The sequence below is a fragment of the Bos indicus genome, chromosome 16 (genome assembly GCF_029378745.1).
Source record: "Bos indicus isolate NIAB-ARS_2022 breed Sahiwal x Tharparkar chromosome 16, NIAB-ARS_B.indTharparkar_mat_pri_1.0, whole genome shotgun sequence".
Lineage (NCBI taxonomy): Eukaryota > Metazoa > Chordata > Mammalia > Artiodactyla > Bovidae > Bos > Bos indicus.
Genome location: NC_091775.1, coordinates 2,892,787 through 2,913,020, shown reverse-complemented (window position 1 = coordinate 2,913,020; position 20,234 = coordinate 2,892,787). Strand labels below are relative to the sequence as shown.

Here is a 20,234-nt window from a genome sequence, read left to right as displayed (position 1 = left end):
TGGCTCAATGCTAACAATCGACTTGCCAATGCAGAAGACATGGGTTCGATCCCAGATGTGGAAAGATCCCTTGGAGAAGGAAATGGCAACCTACTCCAGTATTCCTGCCTGGAAATATTTTTAACATGTAGCACCCAGGAGAGTTTCAGTCTGTTCTCAGGCAAATTGGAATTTATTTTTATTGCCAGTTTTCATATGTGCTTGCACTTTAAGAATCGGGTTAAAAGCAAATTATAAGTGGGTACTCTTTTTTTTTTAATAGCTTGGGCAATTATTTTAAACCATTTCCCCTTCAAGTAGCACGTCCTTCTCCATTGCAGACAGCACTGGGAGGGCCTCTCTTCACCGTGTCCTCTTTTTCCACTTCTTAGTCAGTGTTCCACAGCAGCCCGTTTCAGGGTGTCCTTCAGAGATTGAACAGCTTCTGTGGAGTGACCAGGGAAGTGTTCATGTCACTATTTAGGGTTCTATTATTAATCAGTTGCTGGTGCACAGAAATGCCAGCAGTGGTTTTCATTCGCATTTCACCATATTCTGCATTCTGAGGAGTTGAGGGTATCACTTAGGGAACAGGGGTGTTTGAACAAGGGTGTTTTGCTCATCGTTAATCATTTAGTGGTGAATTAGTCTAATGTATGAAAGATTGAAAGATGCAGTACCCTAGAATTTCCTATCCTTTGCTTGCTTCTCTTTTTGAAATATGAAGCATTATTCACACCTGGGAGAATAGTTAGCAGCTGGAAATGTGTAGAAGTCTGATCATTTTGCCCTTTTTCTCCCTTTGGGAGCAACACTGAGAAAAGTCCTGGGGGCATGGTTTGGGATTTGAATTATTTGTTGCTTCGGTAAAGGGTACTTGGGAGTTGGAGTTGGTTTCAACTTAAAGTGGAGGGGTGGGGAGTTCTTAGCTCATGTTTGCTTAGAATGCCTCTTTTAGCATCTTTCAGTATTTCTGTTCTTGAAAGTAACTGGTCTAAGTTGATACTAAATAAATCTTTTTATTTCTAATCTCTTTAGCAGGAGGAGCAATCTCAGAACTGTTATGAAGACCCTTGAAGTTCTTCATTCTTCCCTACTTTGCCATCATGTGGCCTCTGGACACTGTGGTCAGTCATCTGAGATTGACTTTAATTTAAAACAAAGGCCTCTGTCTTCCACCCAGGAGGTGGAAGGAGTGAATTTTATGTTTGAATGAAGAAGTGAATTATGGAAGAAGAGTATATGTCCCTTCCCTTTCAAGCATAAGTCCAAATAGACTCTCAGGAATGAGGATTTGTGAAGACATCAAACAGGAGTTTTGACTCTTTAAAAATGCTCGTTATGTTGCTGGAGGAGATTGCTGGTCTGCTCGTCTGTCTTCCCTGTACCCAGCACCGTTTCGGCTTCTCACTTCCTATCTCCTACTTGCCTTCGCTCCTCAGTGCATGTCCTTGAGTGACTTACTTTTACCTGAAATTTTGCTGCCTGTATCCTAGAAAAAACTTCGGTTTGCACATTCTTTCTTCCATTTTAAAGTTACCTACTCACCAGATGCCTCCTATATTTCCATAGTCTGTTACAAAGGATGGGCAGAAAAGAAAGTGCTTGGAGATTTCAGATTTTCTGAGAGAGAGATAGGAAAGGCCCCCTCTTTTTAACATTCTGTAACATTTTGCTCAAGCTGGGCTGTAAGACGGTCAGGGTTTTTCTTGGTTTTCTTCTCATTGCATGTTTCTCTCCAGTATTGGTTCATTCAATCATGGTTTATGAAGATAGCTAGTTTCATTTGGTCTCCAGCAAAGAATCATTAGTAGTTTATATTGCTTTACCTGTACGGGCTTCCAGAGACAAAAACAAACCGGGGTGTCTCTGAACAAGCTTATTTTATACTGGGGTGGGGGAATCTATGCAAGGACTAAATAAAACCGTCCATAATCAAAGCAGCAACAACACAATTCAAATAAAAAATCAAGGAACCTTTTTTTTTTATCATTGCTTGTGGACATCTGTCCTTCCCATCAGTCATCGTGTTTCCCCACGCTCCTTTTCCTTCCTACGTGTTTCCAGTCACTTCCTTTCTGTGAAAGGTTGCTTAGCTTTTAAAATTTTTTAATTTTTGCTTTTGCTGTTCTTTGTATAAAAACTAGCAGATTGGATGGCTGTGTCCCCCAGGTGTTTGAAATTCTCTGAAAATCCAGAGTGAAGAAACGAGGTGTGCAGAAGGCTCTCTAGCCCCTCTGAGTAGAGCTTGAGCTAACTGGAAGTGCTCAGTCTGGATCATCATTTTCACGGTATTTTCAAAGGAGAGTTAAACACTGTGCTTATTGGGAAATCTCTGTTGGTTGGTGGTTGCTTCAATAGGTAGCCAAACAAGTTGATTGCTTTTTGGATTTTAGCATAGAAATCAAAGTAGAACACATCAGCAAGAGTCTCTTCCATTCCGTCTCTAGAACCAAAATGTTCAGTAGTTGAAGAGCTCTCCCTGAACCAGTGGCCAAATGTCTATATTTTTAGATGCCACTGTCTTTTCCTCAGATGCTCCTTTTGTGAATTTCATTTCCTATTTCATATCAGACCAGCGGTTGAGATTGGTAGGTGGGTCACTAGGCATGTTTTTGTTTTGCGGACATTATTTCCATTTCATTTCTCTCTCTACTGTACACTGCAGCAGTATGCAAACTGTGTGATACAGGCGGCCTCTGCCTTATTTCTGCAAAGTAGCCGGGTGTCCTCTGCCTGAGCATTTGGGTGTTCAGCCTCTGTCCGCCTCCTAAACTGGCTCCTGAGAAAATCAACGTCAGCCCTGCCAGGGTGTCTGGTAGCAGCTCCTAATAATTATTTATGCTTCTGGAATTGTTTGCAGCTCCTGAAACCTTGTGTCCGTTTCAGTTTGATTCTCTCGATTTGTACAATATATGCATATTCTTTTTTCCCTTCTGTCACCCTCCCCTCCCCTCGGCGTTTTTTAATGTCCTGTAGTTTTGTATGAGAGGAGACTTAGCCTCGGGTACTTCTTGCTGAAGCTTTAATGCTTTGTAAATAAAATCGGATGTTTATTAAAGAACAGGTCTAGGTGTTTGCTTGTAGACAACTGATCACTTCTGAAAGTCACCAGCCTCTTCACTCTGTGCAACAGAAAATACAGCTTACTTGGTTAATGTTATTAATAGATCTTCTCTATATCGAAATACAGAGCTGGAAGGGCTGAGAGGTGGCCTGGTAGTCTAGATATCTGCCTCTGGAAAATATTATATTAAATAAACAAAGCAAATTTGTGTTAGATCATTTAGGAGTGACCTCTCTCCAAATTCTTTTGCTCAGTAAGTGTGTGACTACACTGCAGAGGCCGCAGCGCTAGGAGACATCCCAGAGCTTACAGAAACACTTGTGAGGAGCCTCCTGCCTCCCAGGGGTCTTTCTTAAAGTGTAACTACAGATAAATTCCTCTTCATGAGCACTTTTTCTGCCTAAATTAAATAGCTTTGAAATCCACTGACTACTTAACTGTCTCTAAAGAATAAGAATATTTAAGTCTTTGATTTTAATCATCTCTAATCTGAGTGTCTATTTACGAATCTTCCCTGTTATGTGACTGAGAATCTTTCTGACATCACAGCTGTTTCCTAGCAACCTTGACCCAAGCGGATTATGAGCTCCTTCCGTGTTTCGTGGGGTGGAGGGACTAGACTGAGAGGCAGGGAGATTTAGGTATTCTCTCCCCCAGAATATATCTTTTGTTACCTTGGGAAGGAAGAGTGCCTAAAAGTGAGAAACTGTATTTAATATTGCCTATCTTGCTAAGCATTGATTCTAGAAGACCTCGTGGCCCTTGCCTTCATGAATTTTCATTTCTCTTTAAAATTCCTTACACATGAAGAGTGTTTCACACTTTACAAAGTGTTCTCATGTACAGTTTATCATACGATGCTCAAAGTGACCTTCCTGAAATAGGCAAGCAGTTGTTAATTTACAAAGGAGAAAACAAATTTAGGAAGAGGAAGTCACTTGCATCTTAGTCCAGAGTCCTTAATCCTTTTAATAGAAGGTTTAGGAGCATTTAAAGGTGATGATAGCTTAATTCAAATTAATCCTCTCTTTTTAGAGTTAGTATTTGATTTCTTATTTGGTCAGATTTAACGGGGATTTTGGAACGTTTGAATTCAGATCCCACAATTTGGGAAGGGTGAGGAACAGTATAGCCTCAGTGGGCATTGAGGTTATTTGGAAATTCACTTCAGCTTCTGAAGCCTTTTCATCTGTCTTCCCAAGAGGCGGATTTACATTCATTAAAAAGATGTGAAAAGAGTGAAGACTTTGGGAAGGTGGTCGTTAGCAAACAGACAGTAAAGCAGCAGTATTGTGCCTTTTGTCTGCCTGCGGCCTCACCTGTTAATAAGGACTAGACCTTAATTGTAGTTTTTTATTGACGATGCATGCATCATATCTTTTGACTTTGAAGGCTATCTTATGTCAAAGGAATTGAGTTATGACGTGGTGGTGGATATAGCTGGAACACCTCAGGTATTGGCTGAGGGTAGTGAAATGCCTGCTAAGACATGAAGACTTCGGCCACTAGTTTCATCCCTGGGAGCCTGGTGTTGGCCTTCTGTCTACCTGTGGTGGCGACTTCACCTAAAACGCTGGCCATCCCTGAGAAACTGCAGGAAGCTGTGGGCAAAGTTACTGTCAACGCCACAACCTGTACTGTCACCTGTGGCCTTGGCTTTAAGGAAGAGACTGTCTGTGAGGTGGGCCCCGATGGAGTGAGAAGGAAGTGTAAGTCTCAGCGCCTGGAGTGTCTGACCAACTGGCTCTGTGGGATGCTCCATTTCACCCTTCTCATAGGGAAGGAATTTAAGCTGAGCTGTCTGAGTCCAGACATCCTGGAGATCGGGCAAGGAGCTTTCCGATTCACCTGGAGACTTGCTCGGGGAATCATCTCAACTGATGATGAAGTCTTCAAACCCTTCCGAGCCAGTTCCTACTTTATAAAGTTTCAGTCCATTCAAGAGTATGACTCTGGGACCTACCGGTGTGATGTGCAGCTGTTAAAAGACTTGAGACTTGTCAAGAGGCTCTATTTTGGGCTGAGGGTCCTTCCTCCTAATTTGGTGAACCTGAACTTCCATCAGTCCCTTACTGAGGATCAGAAGTTAGTGGACGAAGGCCTGGAAGTGAATTTGGACAACTATTCCAGGCCTCAGCACCCACCGTGGAAAAAGAAGGTGGCCATAGCTGTGGGAATAGGAGTTGCCGGTGGCGTGACTGGTGGTGTGCTGGTGAGCATCGTGCTGTGCGGCAGGCTGAGCGTGATCCACAGCAGTGCCAGCCTTGAGACCTTACAGGCCTTGCTGCCAAAGGGCGGGATGCTCAGGAAGCCAGACTAGGTTTTCAGGGGGGTGTTCTGGCTGGCTGCTTGTGGGCTGGCTAAGAGGGAGACTTCCGTTACCAAAGAACTGAGCGGAGTGTGTGGGACAGGCAGCACGATGGTAGCTGTGGGCAAGTCTCTAACTGTGTCCTGGGTGGACCCCTTCCAGCTCTTCCCTGCCCACCAGGTACCCGGGAACCCCGACTGCAGGCATCTCCCTGCTCCTGGGACGAGTTGTGTCTTCCACGTTTGCATTAATTTTCTGCACTTTACAGCTCGTATGCCTCCTACCGTGACCTCCCTTCTGAGGAGTATAATCATGTAGAAGGATATGACAGCTTTTCTAGTGAAAGCAGTTTTTTCCTCTTCATTAAAATAATTCACAATAACTATACGGAGACCTAACCTTTTCTGCTCTTTAGTGTAAAATTTCTTGTCAGTCGTTTAAATTGTCCGACCATAATCAGTCTGGTTTTGGGTTAAACTCACACCGGAGTTTTTAGAACAGACATTGAACGAACTGCTTTGTTCGCGACATAGCCCATTTGTGGCAGAGCCAAGGGTGATGACGGCTGCAGACTGGAGTGTGTAAGAGACGGTCACTGAAGGTTAGTAAGTCATTGGCCACCCTCAGACCTCCCAGGCCAAGCCTCCGTGCTCAGGGCCAAACTGAATTCCTGGCGAAACATTGGATTTTTCTGCTTGTAGATTTCCCCTGAACGGTTTCTTGGCTTGCTCCCTGATCCTATCCTTCTAGCAACTTCAGTGTCCTGAAGCTTATGTTGCTGGAGAGGTCAGGTTGGTTTCTTAGAGCAGTCAGGGTCCCCCGAGGGAGGACTAGTACCTCCCTTCCTCAACGGGAAATCCAGTCTTAAGAGGTCATTCAGGCTGTGTCTGACGTAATTGGCTTGGCTTGTGGAACCCTCAGGGAAATGGCTCTTGGGCCACCAACTGAGCTGATTCTGTTTGAGAGAATTAGCATTTCTTCCCTTTGCTGTCAGTACAGAAGAAGTAGCAGAAATAAGACTGGGACCAGTGGTTATCTTCTCTGTCCGTATGTCCGAGTCACCCAGATAAGCTTTTGAAAAATAAGATTCCTGAGTCCCAGCCTGAGGATGCTAACTCAGTGTAAATTGTGACCAATGGATCTGTTATTTCTTCTGTTTTAAATAAAAACCTCAAGCCCATAAAACAGTTGAAAGTTTGGATGGCACCCATAGACGCTTTAACTGGATTCACCGATTGCAAACAGTTTGCTCCAATTCTCTTCCTCTCTAAATACATACTGATTTTACATAAAACACTTGAAAGTGAGTCACGGACAGAGTGACCTTTCACCCTTAATCAGTTATGTCTCTCAATAAGGACATTCCTCTGTGTAACTGCAGCGACTGTATCACACGAACAACTCCCTAATCTTATGTGTAGTTGATACCTCATTTCTCCCAACTTATAAACTCTTGGAGCTTTTAAAGTTTGATCCAGGGTCAAGTGAAGGTTCATGTATTACATTTGATTATTTCTCCTAAGTCTTATTTTACAACAGATCCCCTACATTTTTTTCATGACATTCATATTGCAGAGGTATTGGTCTTGCATACATGTCCCACAGTTAATTCCTCATGATTCGATTCCTGAGGAATGAATCTTAAACATTTCTGACAAGAGCCCGGCAAAAATGGTATGTACTTATCGCATGAGCTCGGGAGGCCCAGTGTCGGGGTGACCGCTGTTGACTGTGAGCGTGATCATTCGGTTAAGGCGGTGACTGCCAGATCTCTGCAGCGGTGTACCTGTATATGTTTTCCTTTTGTAATCTGTGGGGTGACGCCTTGTGATTATCTGGGTTCTAAAAAACATTCACAGGTGTTTTGGAATCCATGATCTTTGCCTTATTACATGTTAGGGATTGAAAAATGATGGATTTTTTAATTTGTTTTTCTATCTATTGCACTGCATTTTTTCTCTTAAGCGCTGTTTTTATTTTTTTGAGATTTCAGTGGATTCTCCTTTTTATTCAGTGAATTATATATAACCCATTACTGTTGTCATATTTTTGATGTTCAAATTATTCCCACTTTTGGCCAGGAGTCCCTTCAAGCCAGCTCTTTTGTCCTTTTGGTGTGCCCCATTTGACTTGGAGCATGTCCTTGCAACAGCCAGATGCCTCAGAGGCACTCCAAACCTGAATTTCCAAGGGGCTCTGGTTCCTTTTAGTGTGGGAAGCAGTGTTTAGAAACCACGGCGTGGGTGCCAGATGCGCTTATGGCCACCGGAAGGTCACTGCTTCTAGGCCGTTTGTGTGTCCTATGTACATATAAATCATGTGTTCAAAAGCATTTTTGTTTTTCAGTTTTCTAGGTAATTCTGGTATATAGCAAAGGTTGAGAACCACTGGCCTACACGCATGCATAGGGAGTCTTTAACTATTGCTCTTATTTTGAAAAGACCTTAAACTTTCCACACACCCTTTCTCCCATTCTATACCTCAGGTGGGATGTTACTCAGAAGACCTGGGTTGGTCCTCTTTCTGTGTAACGGAGCAAGCTAACTCACCCTTCTCAGTCCTCATCCTTGAAGCACATGACTGTGAGGATCAGGTGAGATCCTGTGAGTCAAACTGCTCTAAGCTGTGAAGCTCAGACACGCACAGAGTTGGGGAATGTCACTAATGAAGCCCGTCACCTCAGTCCTGGACACTTTGCTGAAGCATTCAGGAGAGAGCTTGCTCTGCTTTGAAAGAGGACCGTAAAACATAAATATTACATTGATGAGGAGGGTTGAGGGGTGCAGTGCGTTCCCATTTTACAGATGGAAAGACAGACCTAAGAAGAGCTAAATAACTTCTCCAGCTTTCTATTGTAAGCCAGTAGTCAAACATGAGATGGAATATCTTACAGCTCTAGCTTTAGAGCATTCTGCATTAGTTTGAGGATGTGAGGGTACTGAATTGGGAAGAGAACAAAACCCAATTAAATGCATTAGTGCAGCCTCAAACCCAACTTAGTTCTTTGAATTCTGTGCATGTGGTCTGTTTCTAAAGGATCAAGGAGATGCTGCCTGACTCAGATTTGGGCTCCGGAGTGGCCAGTGCTTCCAGCATCCCTTTGGGTGCAAAGTAGCAGGAATGAAGCTGTGTGGCCCTTTGGGGGCTCACTGTCAGCCTCGGCTTCCCTGTGCCCAGCAGGCCAGGGGCAGGCCTCCGCTCACCTTGTTTTCCCTGATGGAAGCTGTCAGGCGCAATCAGCACAGGGCCCTACCTGCTTCGCGCTGAAAGAGTGAACACTTACACAGCCACCTGCGTGTGTCCTGCGTCTGAAGTGTAATAGATGTTGTGGAGAATGCTGAATGCAGAATAGTGTTGTAGTTGGAAAATGTTGGCTAGAAATTCAAATCCTTTAGGCTGCTGCGAGCCAAGGCTGGAGGCACCCACTTCCCAGAAGGGGGTCACTCTGTCTCTGCAGGGAGACGACTTTGGTACTGTTGAGTCGATACAGGTATCTCCTGCTTTTTGAAAGGTCACTTTCCACCACTTTGGAGTTATGAGAAACCTACATTAGTACCTGTTCTCACTAACTGAAAGATATCTGAAGAGGGTTTTCCCTTAAAAAAAAAAAAAAAAAAAAGTAATTGCTTTGCTTTACACTATTTCAGCTTAAGAGTTCATAGGAACACTTGATGTTTGAGCAGCAGGAAAGGTTGTACCTCACATGCCTTAAAAAGCAGGGGAGCGGAGAACAGCATCGTTACACGAACACGGTTTCCTGCCCGCCTGGCAGGGAGAGCCAGCCTGACAGGGAGCTCTGCTCTGCTCTGTGGAGCCTGCCTTAAGGCTGCTTGGCCTGATTTTTCTCCCCTCGCAGCACGGGGTGCAGCCGCATGCACCATGGGCCGCCTCCTTAGAGCTGGCTATGCGGAAGGTTGCCTGGCGTTAGAGAACACGACAAGGAGATACGCTTTAGTCTGAGGATAAAAACGCCCACGGCTGGTGGCAGCTGCCTCACCAGGTTGAGAAACCATCTTTATTTAAGAACTGCCCGCTACCAGAGTCAATAAATAACTACCATTACAAGAAGTGTGAGAGAAGCAGGTAATAACAGATCAGTGGGAGCGGGTCCATTTTAACAAAAGCCGAGTTGACTGGTCCGATGAAGCCCCAGCCCTTGCCCTTGCAAGCTTTTCTAAGCTGTGCAGACCCCGGAGGGGGTGTGTCAGTGGGAGTCTGGGGGTCAGAGCAGGGTGGACCCCATCTGAAGGCATGAGGCTTCCTAGGACTGGGGGAAGCTATCTGACCCATCTCTTTTCCCTCTTCATTTTCCTTTATTGTCCTGCCTTCCCAAAGCCTATACATACAGCTGGCTCCCGGGCACCTCTTTCTGTGGAGCTCTCCGTGAAGCTCCTTAAGTGCCCATCTTACCCCTTGTGCCACTCCAGGGGCCTCTCCGGCCACCTCGCTTGTCTCCAGGATGAAGCCTGGTCTGACCTGAGCCAGGGAAAGAGGGCGCCAACCCTGTGCTGCAGACCCAGGCGTGAGCACCCTGCTGCCCTTCCATAGAGAGGAGCCAGAAGGCAGTCACACTCTGAGACCAGGATGAGCAGAGTCCTCCAGCGGGGAAGACGCGAGGGGGTGAGGCACTCTGGAGTCAGCCCGGGCTCTTGCCCAGAGGAGACCAGACCACTCCCAGGACTGCCAAGAGGCAGTGGCGTGCGCTGGGCAGAGAATGCCTGGGGTGCGCCTCCCCCGCAAATGACTGCAGTCACTCCCCTGCAGTGCAGGGGCCCCCGCACTGATTCTGATTCCAAGAATGCCAGTCCTGAGGGACACTTAGAGCATCCCCTCCAGTCATCACCTCACCTAGACCCCAAGACACAGCCATCAGAATTCCTCAGAGCCCCCTAGGAAAGGTCTTGCGGACGTCTTCTCTGGCGTCTGTTGTCATTTTATCGAAAAGAGCCCCTGGTCCACAGCCCTCCTGTTCTCTGGCACCGCCTGTGCCATCTGAGGCCCAGCGGGGTACTGACACTGCTGGGCCCTGAGGCTGCGTCTGGAGAGAGCGCTCCCGGCTGAGGCGCACATCGGGGCTGTGCGGCAAACAGCACGACGGGGCCAGGACCAGGGCAGGGGCCCCAGGCCGAGCCTGGCGTGTGCAGAGCAGAGGTTCTCCCAGGCTGTGAGGCACGCTCTGCCCTCAGTCCTCAGGCACTCACTGGCCACTGAGCTGCAGAGGGAAGCGCTGGCTTGTGGCTGTTCCCCCTTGGTTGCCGGCCCGGGGCTCGGCATGACCACGGCAGGAGGGAGCCTCGGCCCATCCAAGCAGAGGTGGTGGCAGGCCGGCCTCGGGCAGGGAGGGACTCAGAAGTTGCCTCATCTCGCCTTCCGCCTCCACGCAAGCTCCTGTGCAGCCACCGCCCCAAGAGGCTGTTCTGTTTTACACGCCTGCGTGCCCTCAGGTCACCTGTCTCATTCGGTCTGAATCAGCTCTCAGCCTGAAGTCTCAGCCTGCAGGAACATCTGTTTTTGTCTAGTTCTGGGTCCTCCCTACACAGGGCTCAGGTGTTCCTGAGGCTGAGTTTTCCTAGTTACTAATAAAAAATCCTTCCTGGGTTTCCAAGAGGGTTGGTCTGCCCCCCTCAGAACTAAGACTCTTGGTTGTGTCTCTGGCTTCAAGTAAGCCTGGGGCCGCAGCTGCAGCCACACAGGTCCTGCACCAAAGCAGCTCAGCCCTCTTGGCCGGCATCTGGACACCTGTCCTGCTTCTGCCGCAGCTAAGGCAACGAAGAAAGAACGAGACCTTGGAAAGAGGTTTCCTCCTTTCAGATTCCCCTTTCCAAGAGCAGGGTACAGGCCACCTCACAGCGATGCAGGACCAGGCTGGGCGCTAGGCGGGTTTGGGTCTCTGCAGTGGCAGAGCGGTCACGGAGCTGAGCCCCCAGCACCGCATGGGGATGAAGGACAGGGGCAGGTGAGGAGGGTTTGATCGGATGGCCCAGGGGGGCAGTCCCCCGGGCCAGGGACAGAGCGGTGGGTACTGTGGTGGCACAGAGAAGGCATGTGAGCTTCCATTGTTAAAAAACTGTAGTGGGTAAACATCAACATAAACCTGCCCAGTACAACAGAGCAGGACTTAAAAATTTTAAAAACCATAACAAAATAGAGCTCTGACTGTAAACTACAGAAACCAGGCTCAGGGGGCCCGTCCCCCGCACGATGCCTGTCCTGCTGCTCCCGTACGCGAAGGGCCACCTGTCACAACATAGGCTTGGGAATCTCCTGGTTATGCCTCCACTGCTGCCTGGATTTGGGGAATCCCTGTCCTTGCTTTGGCCTCTCTTCTTGAAGCAAGGGTAAGTAAGGGGCGCAGGGGGCTCCAAGCTAGCACTGCGTGTTGAGGGCCCAGCAGAAGCCAGCTCAGGAGGCAAAGGAAGACGGGACCTCTGGCACTCTGCACATACTGTGGGCGGAAGCCAGCCCTGCCGATCACCCCACCGTCACCCACCGGAGCCTCCTGAGCAGGATCTTCACAGCCCCCTCTGCCCTTCTTGACCACCTTAACCAGGTCATGGCCATTCAGCATGGCCCCTTTCCTCGGCAGACGATGGGCCAGGGACCGGTGGGAGAAGAGGGCCATTTGCGCCCCATCCCTGGTGGGCTATGTGACCGGAGGCAGGCCCTGCTCTTCCCAACCTCTGCTTCCTCCCGGTAGAGCAGCGGCCTGGGCAAGCTGAGGGGCCTGGGCACACTGAGGTCTAAGCCTCTTCCAGCTCCGATGTGCCAGGACTGGCACCACAGCCCAAGAGCAGGCCAGGGGGCCCCATTTACTCGCCCCCTCGTCTTCAGGGGAAATGCAGAGCAGCACCCGAGGCCGCGTGGGGGCCCGGAGCGTTCCTGGGAGCGGGCAGGGCCGCATTTATCCTCTGGGCTTCTCAGAAGGTGCCTGGCTGCAGACACAGGATGCCTGCTCTCGTTCTGTGGGATGAAGCCGGTGGGTCACGACGGCTGTCCCACCTCCTGCCCAGACCCTGGCGGGACCGTGCAGGATGGGTCTTGGTGTGGTAGGGGACCTCCCCAAGACGAGCCCTTTAGTCACCAGCCACCTGTCGTGGCTTCTGTCACTCGGGGTGACAGGGTCGGGTTGGCAGTGTCGGCTAAGAGGGTGACGACACCTAAGGTGTGACTGCGCCTCAGGCCAAGTCTGGTGCAGCTTTCCAGCAGGAGGCCCAGCCTCTCAGCCCTTCGGAGCTCCCACCCAGCAGCTGGGAGCACGGCCACCCAGAGCTGTGGGGCTCAGGCTGCCAGGCTGACACCAGGACACTGGTTCTCAGCCGTCCGGGCGGGTGGCGGGGGCCTCCAGGAGGGAGTCCTCAGGGACAATGTCAGGATCCAGCTGCGCTGCCCTGTCAGAGGAGAAAGAAGAGTCCCGGTCTTCAGGTTGGGACGCTCCTTAGACAGCGACGCTCCGGTTGACGCTTTGTCCCACTTCAGCCCGTTCCTGTCCAGTGTTCCTGGGCTTAGGATTCTGCCATCTGGGCCAGAGTCCATATGCGATCCCAGAGTGCCAACTCCGCTGATACACAGATACACGTTTAACCCCCTTCTTCCTGCCTTCCATGCAGGCACCCTAGAGGGCCCAGGCCTAGGGTTCAGTATCATCATGGAAGTTACTGCCTGGTGCCTCTTGATTAAAAAAAAATCCTTGCATGGGTTCTATCCTGTGGCAGAATATGACATATCCTACCTCCTACGAAAAGGGCTCTGTAATACAGTCAGTGTTTGAAACCAGCCGTTCTCAGGCACAGCGCTGGGCCACCTTGGCATCGGGAAGGGACTGGGGCCAGCTGGCTGTCCATCAAGGTGGGTGCCCAGCTGTGGCGGGGAGGCAGGGCGCCAAGATCAGAGCTGCAGGTAGCCTAAGAGGATCAGCGCTGCCATGGAGTGGGTGAGGGCGGCGTCTGGATGTGGGGCTGGACAGACCGCAGAGTTCTCCACCATCATGCTGGTGCCTGAAACCAACAGGCGGATGGGCTGGAGGGGCTCATCCCCGCCCCGCCCCCAGGACAGAGTCCAGACCTTCCCTAAGGAGACTCACAGAGTGCTGTGTTCAGGACGGGGAGGCGCTCTGAGCCTTTCTCGGGCAGAGTTTTGGAGGACCTTTGCTCTTATTCCCTCGCAAGGGGCGCACTCAGCCCTCAGGGATGTTTGGGGAGGAGGGAGGAGGCAAGGGTGGGTCCAGGGCTACTCTGAACGAGGTTCCTGACGCCGCCTTTTGTCTCCCTGGGGACTGGCTTGGGCTGGGATGATCCCTGCGTCTGGATGGACCCTGATCTTCCTGGGGGAGACGGGGGATACAGCACCTCCGTTCCGCACGATGTGAACCTCTGCCGGGACCCCGTCGCCTCCTGGCCCTGTGGTCCGAATCTGCACCAGGGCGTGGCCGATGTCCTCGGGAACTGTGATTTCTATCCAGTTCTTGCTGGTGAGGTGCAGCGTGGGAGTCGGGTGTAGGTCGTTCTGGTACAGCATCTGTGGGAAGGGGTTGGCCAGCGGGGTTTCCCGACAGCAGGGCTGATCCTTCCCTTCCCTGGCCCCAGAAGGGGAGGAGCCCACGTGGCTCTGTGACCTTGAGGTCCTGCCCCCTCACCCCTCCCGTTGCCCGTTGACCAGGACCAGCCTCTTGAATAAGCTCCTCCCTGGAGCCACTTTCCTGTTCCCAGCAGCTGAACTGATCTTGTAGGCTCCTCAGACCAGAAGAGCCCCAAACATCACCCAGTCTGTCACCGCCCTCGTGAACCCTGCGTTTCCGCAGTCACACCTCTTTCCTCCGTGCAGTCTCTACTGCACGCTCCCCGGAGAATCCCTCCCGTAGTCATGCCTCTCACGGTCCCAGACGCTGTGCTTACATCTGACTCAGACATAGGAACTGAAGCTCCTTTTGTTTACGGGGCACACAGATGCGCTGTCCCTCAGCGTTCAGTGCCTGCTCACCCCTCCTTACCTTGTAGCCGGTGACTGCAGACTCATTACCCAGCGGGACTACAGGGTCCCACTTGATACTCAGGCTGGAGCTCGAGAAAGTCCAGGAGATGTTGCCAGGGGGTCGCCGTGGAGCTGCCAGAGCGAGGAGAGAGTCAGGAGGAGTCTTCCTGATGTTTCCCCACCACGCGCCCCCTTGCTTTCAGCCGGCCACTTCTAGATAATCTGCCCGTCACATCTGTGCCCAGAACGTTCTGTTACCGCTGCCTGAGAAACAAGCTCCAACAGAGACTGCACAAGAGTGGCGCCGCGGAGGCTGTGAGCCCCGCTCCCTTCTTACCGTTAGACGAGCGGCCTTGGGGGCTGGAGCCCTGTCAGTCCAGGAAGGTGATCCAAGAGCCCCCCGCCCCTCCCGCACCCAGGCTGCCAGACTCACGCGGCTTCATGGTCGTGGCGTTGGCAGAGGGGCTGGCAGGCCCGGTGCCGGCCCGGTTGTAGGCCCGCACGGTCACGTGGTACTTGGTGCTGGCGTGCAGGCCCGTGACCAGGGCGCTGGTGTCCAGCCCTGCCGTCCTCACTCGCTCAGCGGCCGCTGCTTTGGCGCCGGCCTTCCAGTAGCGGATCTGAAGGGAGCGGGTGTAGCCGGGGGTCAGTGGACACACCCCGGGTCTCAGCGCTGCGCCACCCCGGCTCTGCCTGGCCCCTCCGTCTCAGGCTCAGAGACTAGACACTCGACCATTAGGCCCACAAAAGAGACAAGCCGGTGTGATTTGCTGCTCCCTTCCTGATCCCAGTAGAGGGCCCAGTCCAAGGAGAGAGCTTAGTACCTGGGCTGGATGCGGGAGCAGATGGGTGGGTACATACTCCACTGAGAGATGGCCTGCCGAAACCCAGCCCCAATCAATGAACTCGGGAGTCCTGTGGGGACTCTTCAAGGCCACGGAACGCATATTTGCAAAGCAGTGCCCCAGCCCCCACGCCAGCAAGCTTATGATGGCTCCCCAGTAAATGCAAACCCATCGGCATAGTCCTCATGACATCAAGACCTTCTAGATATTCTTCCGAATCAGGGCAGGGTTTGAAGCTCTCTCCCCAGTGGTCTCACCTAGCGTATTTGCTGAAGCCCAGAGCCGACTCTACTGGGTTAGGGTTTACAGCACCACTAGTATGATGGTTCCCCCTCAGACAACAACATTTTCTGCTGGTCCTTCTTTCCCTTCCTCTTGCTCTGTCTCACTCTCCATGAACCCCCACATGGACCCCAGTGGGCTCAAGGCTTGGGTCAGAAACCGCTAGGCCAGAGTTCCTCCGGAACAGGATGATCGGCTGGTACACAGAGGGGGCTGTACTGTTCTCTGCCACCATGAGCATGCCCAGGACAGCTGGGCTCTGGCATGGCAGGCCATGCCCCTTCTGGATCTCCTCCTCCGGGCTCCCACAGTGTCCAGGGGGCCAGCCGGGCAGTAACGTCAAGGCTGTCCACAGGCACCAGCCAGAGGGCTGAGCTGAGGCTGCGAACGCGGTGCTGCAGAGACTGCATGTGGTGTGCCCGGTGAGGGCAGCAGAGCTTCTGGGAGGAAGACTGCTGAACTGCGAGGTGGCCCTGCGCCTGATCCCAAGCTCCCTTCCTCTCCCAGTCCCTGCCGGCACTCACCTCGTACCCCAGGAGAATACCGTTCATGTCTTGCTGCACGGGTTCCCAGCTCACGTTCATCTCCGAGGAAGAGACCGCTTTGGCCCAGACCTTGGGAGGGGCTACCCTGGGCTCTAGAGACCAACACGGAATGGGTGTGGATTCCCAGGGCCTCCCTGTGTCCTGCAGAGCGGCCGCCAACTGGGACTGCCCTTGCGCAGGATTTTAAAAAGACCGAGGTGTAGGGTAGGGGCCTGGTGGGGGTTCCCAGAGCACCCCCCACCCCCGGGGGCCCACTTCTCTCCCAGAGGGCCTTCCTCCTTCAGGCCTGAGTGGGGCGGAGGCTGCCAGGGCTGGAAAGGCAGCCAGGGGTCCCCCCTGCCCCGCCTGTGGAGCCCAGCCGGGGTGAGGGGTCCCTCCCCCACCCTACACCCCACAGACAAGCCGCAGGGGTGGGGGCGCCTGGTGGCCCCGGCGGCCCACCTTCCTCGGCCGAGTACACGACGGCCACAAGGCTCTCGGGCCCGTCCCCGCGGCGGTTGTAGCTGCGGATCTTGACTTCAAAGGGCGTGTAGGGCCGGATGCTGTCGTTGCTGTAGACGAAGTACTGGGCGTCGGCGCCAGGCACCCTCGCGGTCTGCCAGCTGGTGCCGCCCTGCCTGCGGAAGGACACCAGGTAGCCGAAGCCGCCTCCGTGCTGGTACTCCCGGGACATGGGCTGCGGGCGAGAGAGCGCGTGGGCGAGGGGCGGCGGCCGCCTGCCCTGCCCGTTCTCCGCCCCCGGCTTCCCCGGGACTGGGTGCCCCCGGACTGCGGCTTCCCCCTCCAAGGGGGCACGGCCCCGCGTTCGCTCCGGAGTCAGGACCCCGCAGTGGCCCTGTCGGGCCCTCTGCACGCTGCGCCCCTCCGGAGATGAGTCCCAGGGGCGGGGTGGGCCGCAGGTCGGGGAGAACCGCCCTCCCAGAGCAGCGCAGGCATGTTCCTGCCTCTGTCCTCGTTGCTTACCGTCCAGGTCACGGTGAGCTCTCCCGGCGCTCCACCACCTCCGCTGAGACCCGACGGGGCTACCGAGGGGGCTGTCAGGGCCAAGGGACAGACAGTTAGTGGAGACGGGCCTGCGGCTGCGCTGAGAAGCATCGCAGGGTCAGGATTCGTTCCAGTGGGCCCTGGCTACACGCCCACAGAATGGACCACCTGGAAGGAATGGACAAACTCTTAGAAATGTGTAGTCTCCCGAGACCAAACCAGAACCAGGAAGAAAAAGGAAATAGGAACAGACCAATTACCAGTACTGACATGGAATCAGTAATTTGAAACTCCCAAGAAACAGACGTCCAGGATCAGATGGCTTCACAGGTAAATTCTACCAAACAATTAGAGTTTACATCTGTCTTCTGAAACTATTCCAATGAGCCCTGGTTTTGTCTGCCGGGTCCCTCTGGATGTGGGCTCAGGAGTCAGGTGGATCTGAGATCAAATTGCACCCCTGCCACTTACTAGCTGTGTTTCTCTGGACAAGTTATTTAACCTCTCCGAGCCTCTGATTCCCCTCTCCATAAGATAAGGATAATAACGTTTCTCTCAAAGGCTGTAAGAAAAACAGAGTTAAACAAGACAGTGGCTGGCATATACATAGAGCATACACTCTTTAAATGAGCGTTAGCCTCATTCCTCTAGTTGGTGTAAACTCAATAACAACAGACCAACTCCAGTTTTCTTTAAGGGGAATAAATAATCCAGAAGTGCAGTTAATCCAAAAAACATTTCTTCTGGGTTACAGGGTGTTTTTTGGTGTGTGTGTGTGGCAGATTTAATTTCCTAATTTTCTCTAGTATTCAAAAAGGCTGCTATTAAAACAATATATTTAATTAGATTGTGAAGCTTGGCAGGGAGTAACTTGGCTGAAGGTCCAAATGTTTCTGCAGATGACACAGCAAATGGAGACTTATCACTTGGTTCTGATGAGAGTTGAGGGCCTTCTCATTTGCAAAGGGTACTTAAACACCTATTACCCTTTTCGGAGTGGAAAGGTTGAGGCCCAGAGCAGTTAAGTGACTTGCTTAAAGTCACACAGCTAATAAATGTCACAGTTTGAATTTGAACTCAGGTCTTCTGATTGGAAAGCTCACCATCTCTCTTCTGCATCATGGCTTTGTGCTCAACTCCTGGATACTACGGTGGAGGAGACCACTTCTCAACCTTTGACTCTCCAAGTTCAGTCAAAGAAAATGCTCCTTCTGGAATTCTTACTCAGGAGAAGTACCAGTTAAAAAATGTTGACTGATTCCATAAGGAGCCTGGAGAGTCAGCCTGGGGTACATAGGAAACCATGTTTCAGGGACACAAAAAGGCAGACCTTTGCCCCACAGCTGGTGGGGCGGCCCTGGGTGGGTGGGGAAGGGGAGGCAGGTCCCAACTCCGCGCTGCTGGCCTTGAGAGCCCAGGGCTGTGGTCCTGGGCTTCACCTTCACCTCTTCCTTCCCCACCTGCCTGTAAGGGAGGGGTGTGGGCAGGCTGTCCATCCCTTCAGCTGCCAAAGAAACCATCTAAAGAAGGACTTAGAGACGCTGGCTGCTCACCTAGTGCCCCGCACAGCACACACGTTCCTCACTACCTGATTCCTGCAGCTCGTGTCTGTCCAAGGAAGAGAGCTGCCCATTACCCCATGGTCCTGGGTTCGAGTCCCTGTTCTGACAGTGTGACCCTTCCTTCCTTCAGCTTTGGTTTTTCCATTTTTTTAAAAAAATTAAACTTTTAGGAGCTCCCGTGGCGGTCCAGTGGCTAAGACTCTTGATCTCTCAATGCTGGGGTCCTGGGTTTGATGCCCGGTTGGGAAAGTAGATCCCACATCCCACAACTAAGACCCTGTGCAGCCAAATAAATATTTTTCAAAAATAAAATAAAAATTAAACTTTTAGATAATTGTAGATTCACATGCAATGGTAAGGTTGGCCTGTTTCTTTGGGTTAACAGTTTGGACTGGAGGGCTTCCAGCCCCGACTACCTGTGGACCAAGGCACAGTGCGTTGTGCAGCGTAGCCGCCTTGCCCTGACTTAGGTTCCTTCCGCATTTGTTCTGTTAGAGTCCGAAATCTGGTGAGCAGGGTTGAGCTCCATGTAACTGCTGTTGGCTTGGAGCACCCTTTAAGGAGAGCTGGTGTCTGTGCCCTGACACTACTTCTCACCCAGGGCTCTGACCTGCTTCCTTGGTCTGGATTTTGCTGGAGGGTCCACTGGGCTCCCCAGTGCCCAGGATGTTGCTGGCTAAGACCCGGAACTCGTAGTCCATCCAGGGTGTAAGGCCCAGCACCTGGGCAGTCTCGGCGTTTCCCTCGATGTTGGTGGGATCTGCAAGGCACAGGGAGTCAGTGTCTCACGGGTCTGGATGCAAAGGGCAGGGACTGGGTGCGCATCACGTGCTTACACCCAGCTCTCACACTGGTGCCTGCTGTTTACGAAAAGTCACTGCCTCTTCTATCGGTGACTGGGAAGCAGGAGGCAGACCTCCCCACCGTGGAACCTTTGTAAGACGCTGTGAGCACTCTGTACCCCAGGAATGCTTTCATCGCACCAGTAACGGTCCTGCCAGGGCTTCAAGGGTGCGGACTGAGCCTCCTCCTCCAACTCTCGCCCTGTTCTCCTGCTCCCTGTGTGGCCCTCTTCCCTAATGGCCTGGGAGCTCCTCCAGGCAGAGGGGCCTACACCTGTCCCCCTTGGAAGCTCCAGGCTCAGCCTTGGCCCCTAAACCCCACCCCCTCCAGCACTCGTGCATGTGTGCTGGTTGCTCAGTCATATTCAACTCTTTGCAACCCCATGGACCGTAGCCCACCAGGCTACTCTGTCCATGGGATTCTCTAGGCAAGAGTACTGGAGTGGGCTGTCATGACTTCCTCCGGGGGATCTTCCCAACCCAGGATCGAACCCAGGTGTCCCACATTGCAGGTGGATTCTTTACCATCTGAACCACCAGGCTAACCAGTACTGACCTAGGTAGGACCTCACACTTACTAGTCCGAACCTGCTTCCACTTCCCTGAAGGCAGAGTGCGAGCTTGCAGGGTGTACTTGGCAATGGGGCTGTGGTTGTCAAAGCCACGGCTCCAGCTGAGCTGGACAGAGGTGTCGCTGATGTCTCTCACCACCACGCCTCCTGGGGCACCTGGCGGACCTACACCAAGACGTCAGAGCAAAGTGGGTCAGAATTGCAAAGCTTCCAATGGGAGCCAATCTCCTTCAGGCCTGCGTGGGCCGCTGCAGTACCAGGGGGGAGCAGCAGAGGGCGCA

General features: G+C 51.9%; 3 protein-coding genes across 9 annotated transcripts in view; 2 read left to right on the top strand and 1 right to left on the bottom strand.

Annotated features, from left to right (window-relative positions):
- RBBP5 (RB binding protein 5, histone lysine methyltransferase complex subunit) overlaps positions 1-1,960 on the top strand; it is a 39,192-nt gene extending 37,232 nt beyond the window's left edge. For 4 of the 6 annotated variants that reach the window (XR_011560701.1, XM_019976477.2, XM_019976480.2 and 1 more), the window contains one exon: positions 1,018-1,960. Coding sequence is in view for 5 of the 6 variants with exons in the window: in XM_019976477.2 (XP_019832036.2) it covers positions 1,018-1,046 (29 nt within the window). In the remaining variant the exon portion in view is untranslated. The remainder of the gene's footprint in view (positions 1-1,017) is intronic. The other 2 variants (XM_070767806.1, XM_019976478.2) reach the window with 1 other exon arrangement.
- A 1,232-nt stretch (positions 1,961-3,192) lies between these two features.
- On the top strand, positions 3,193-9,248 carry TMEM81 (transmembrane protein 81). Its single transcript, XM_019976481.2, has one exon. The coding sequence runs from the start codon at positions 4,536-4,538 to the stop codon at positions 5,364-5,366; it is 831 nt and encodes a 276-aa protein (XP_019832040.2). The 5' UTR covers positions 3,193-4,535; the 3' UTR covers positions 5,367-9,248.
- Positions 9,249-9,350: 102 nt separating this feature from the next.
- CNTN2 (contactin 2) overlaps positions 9,351-20,234 on the bottom strand; it is a 33,294-nt gene continuing 22,410 nt past the window's right edge. The window contains exons 15-24 of one of the 2 annotated variants that reach the window (XR_011560699.1): positions 19,960-20,118; positions 19,150-19,299; positions 16,957-17,027; positions 16,435-16,669; positions 15,973-16,085; positions 14,755-14,941; positions 14,341-14,453; positions 13,700-13,868; positions 13,084-13,348; positions 9,351-12,742 (exon numbers count right to left, since the gene is read on the bottom strand). Coding sequence is in view for 1 of the 2 variants with exons in the window: in XM_070767803.1 (XP_070623904.1) it covers positions 13,239-13,348; positions 13,700-13,868; positions 14,341-14,453; positions 14,755-14,941; positions 15,973-16,085; positions 16,435-16,669; positions 16,957-17,027; positions 19,150-19,299; positions 19,960-20,118 (1,307 nt within the window). In the remaining variant the exon portion in view is untranslated. Of the gene's footprint in view, positions 13,349-13,699; positions 13,869-14,340; positions 14,454-14,754; positions 14,942-15,972; positions 16,086-16,434; positions 16,670-16,956; positions 17,028-19,149; positions 19,300-19,959; positions 20,119-20,234 lie in introns of both variants that reach the window. The other variant, XM_070767803.1, reaches the window with a different exon arrangement.

Bases quoted from the DNA above. Each gene is read 5' to 3' on its own strand.
- TMEM81 (XM_019976481.2), top strand. From the start codon at position 4,536: ATGAAGACTTCGGCCACTAGTTTCATCCCTGGGAGCCTGGTGTTGGCC.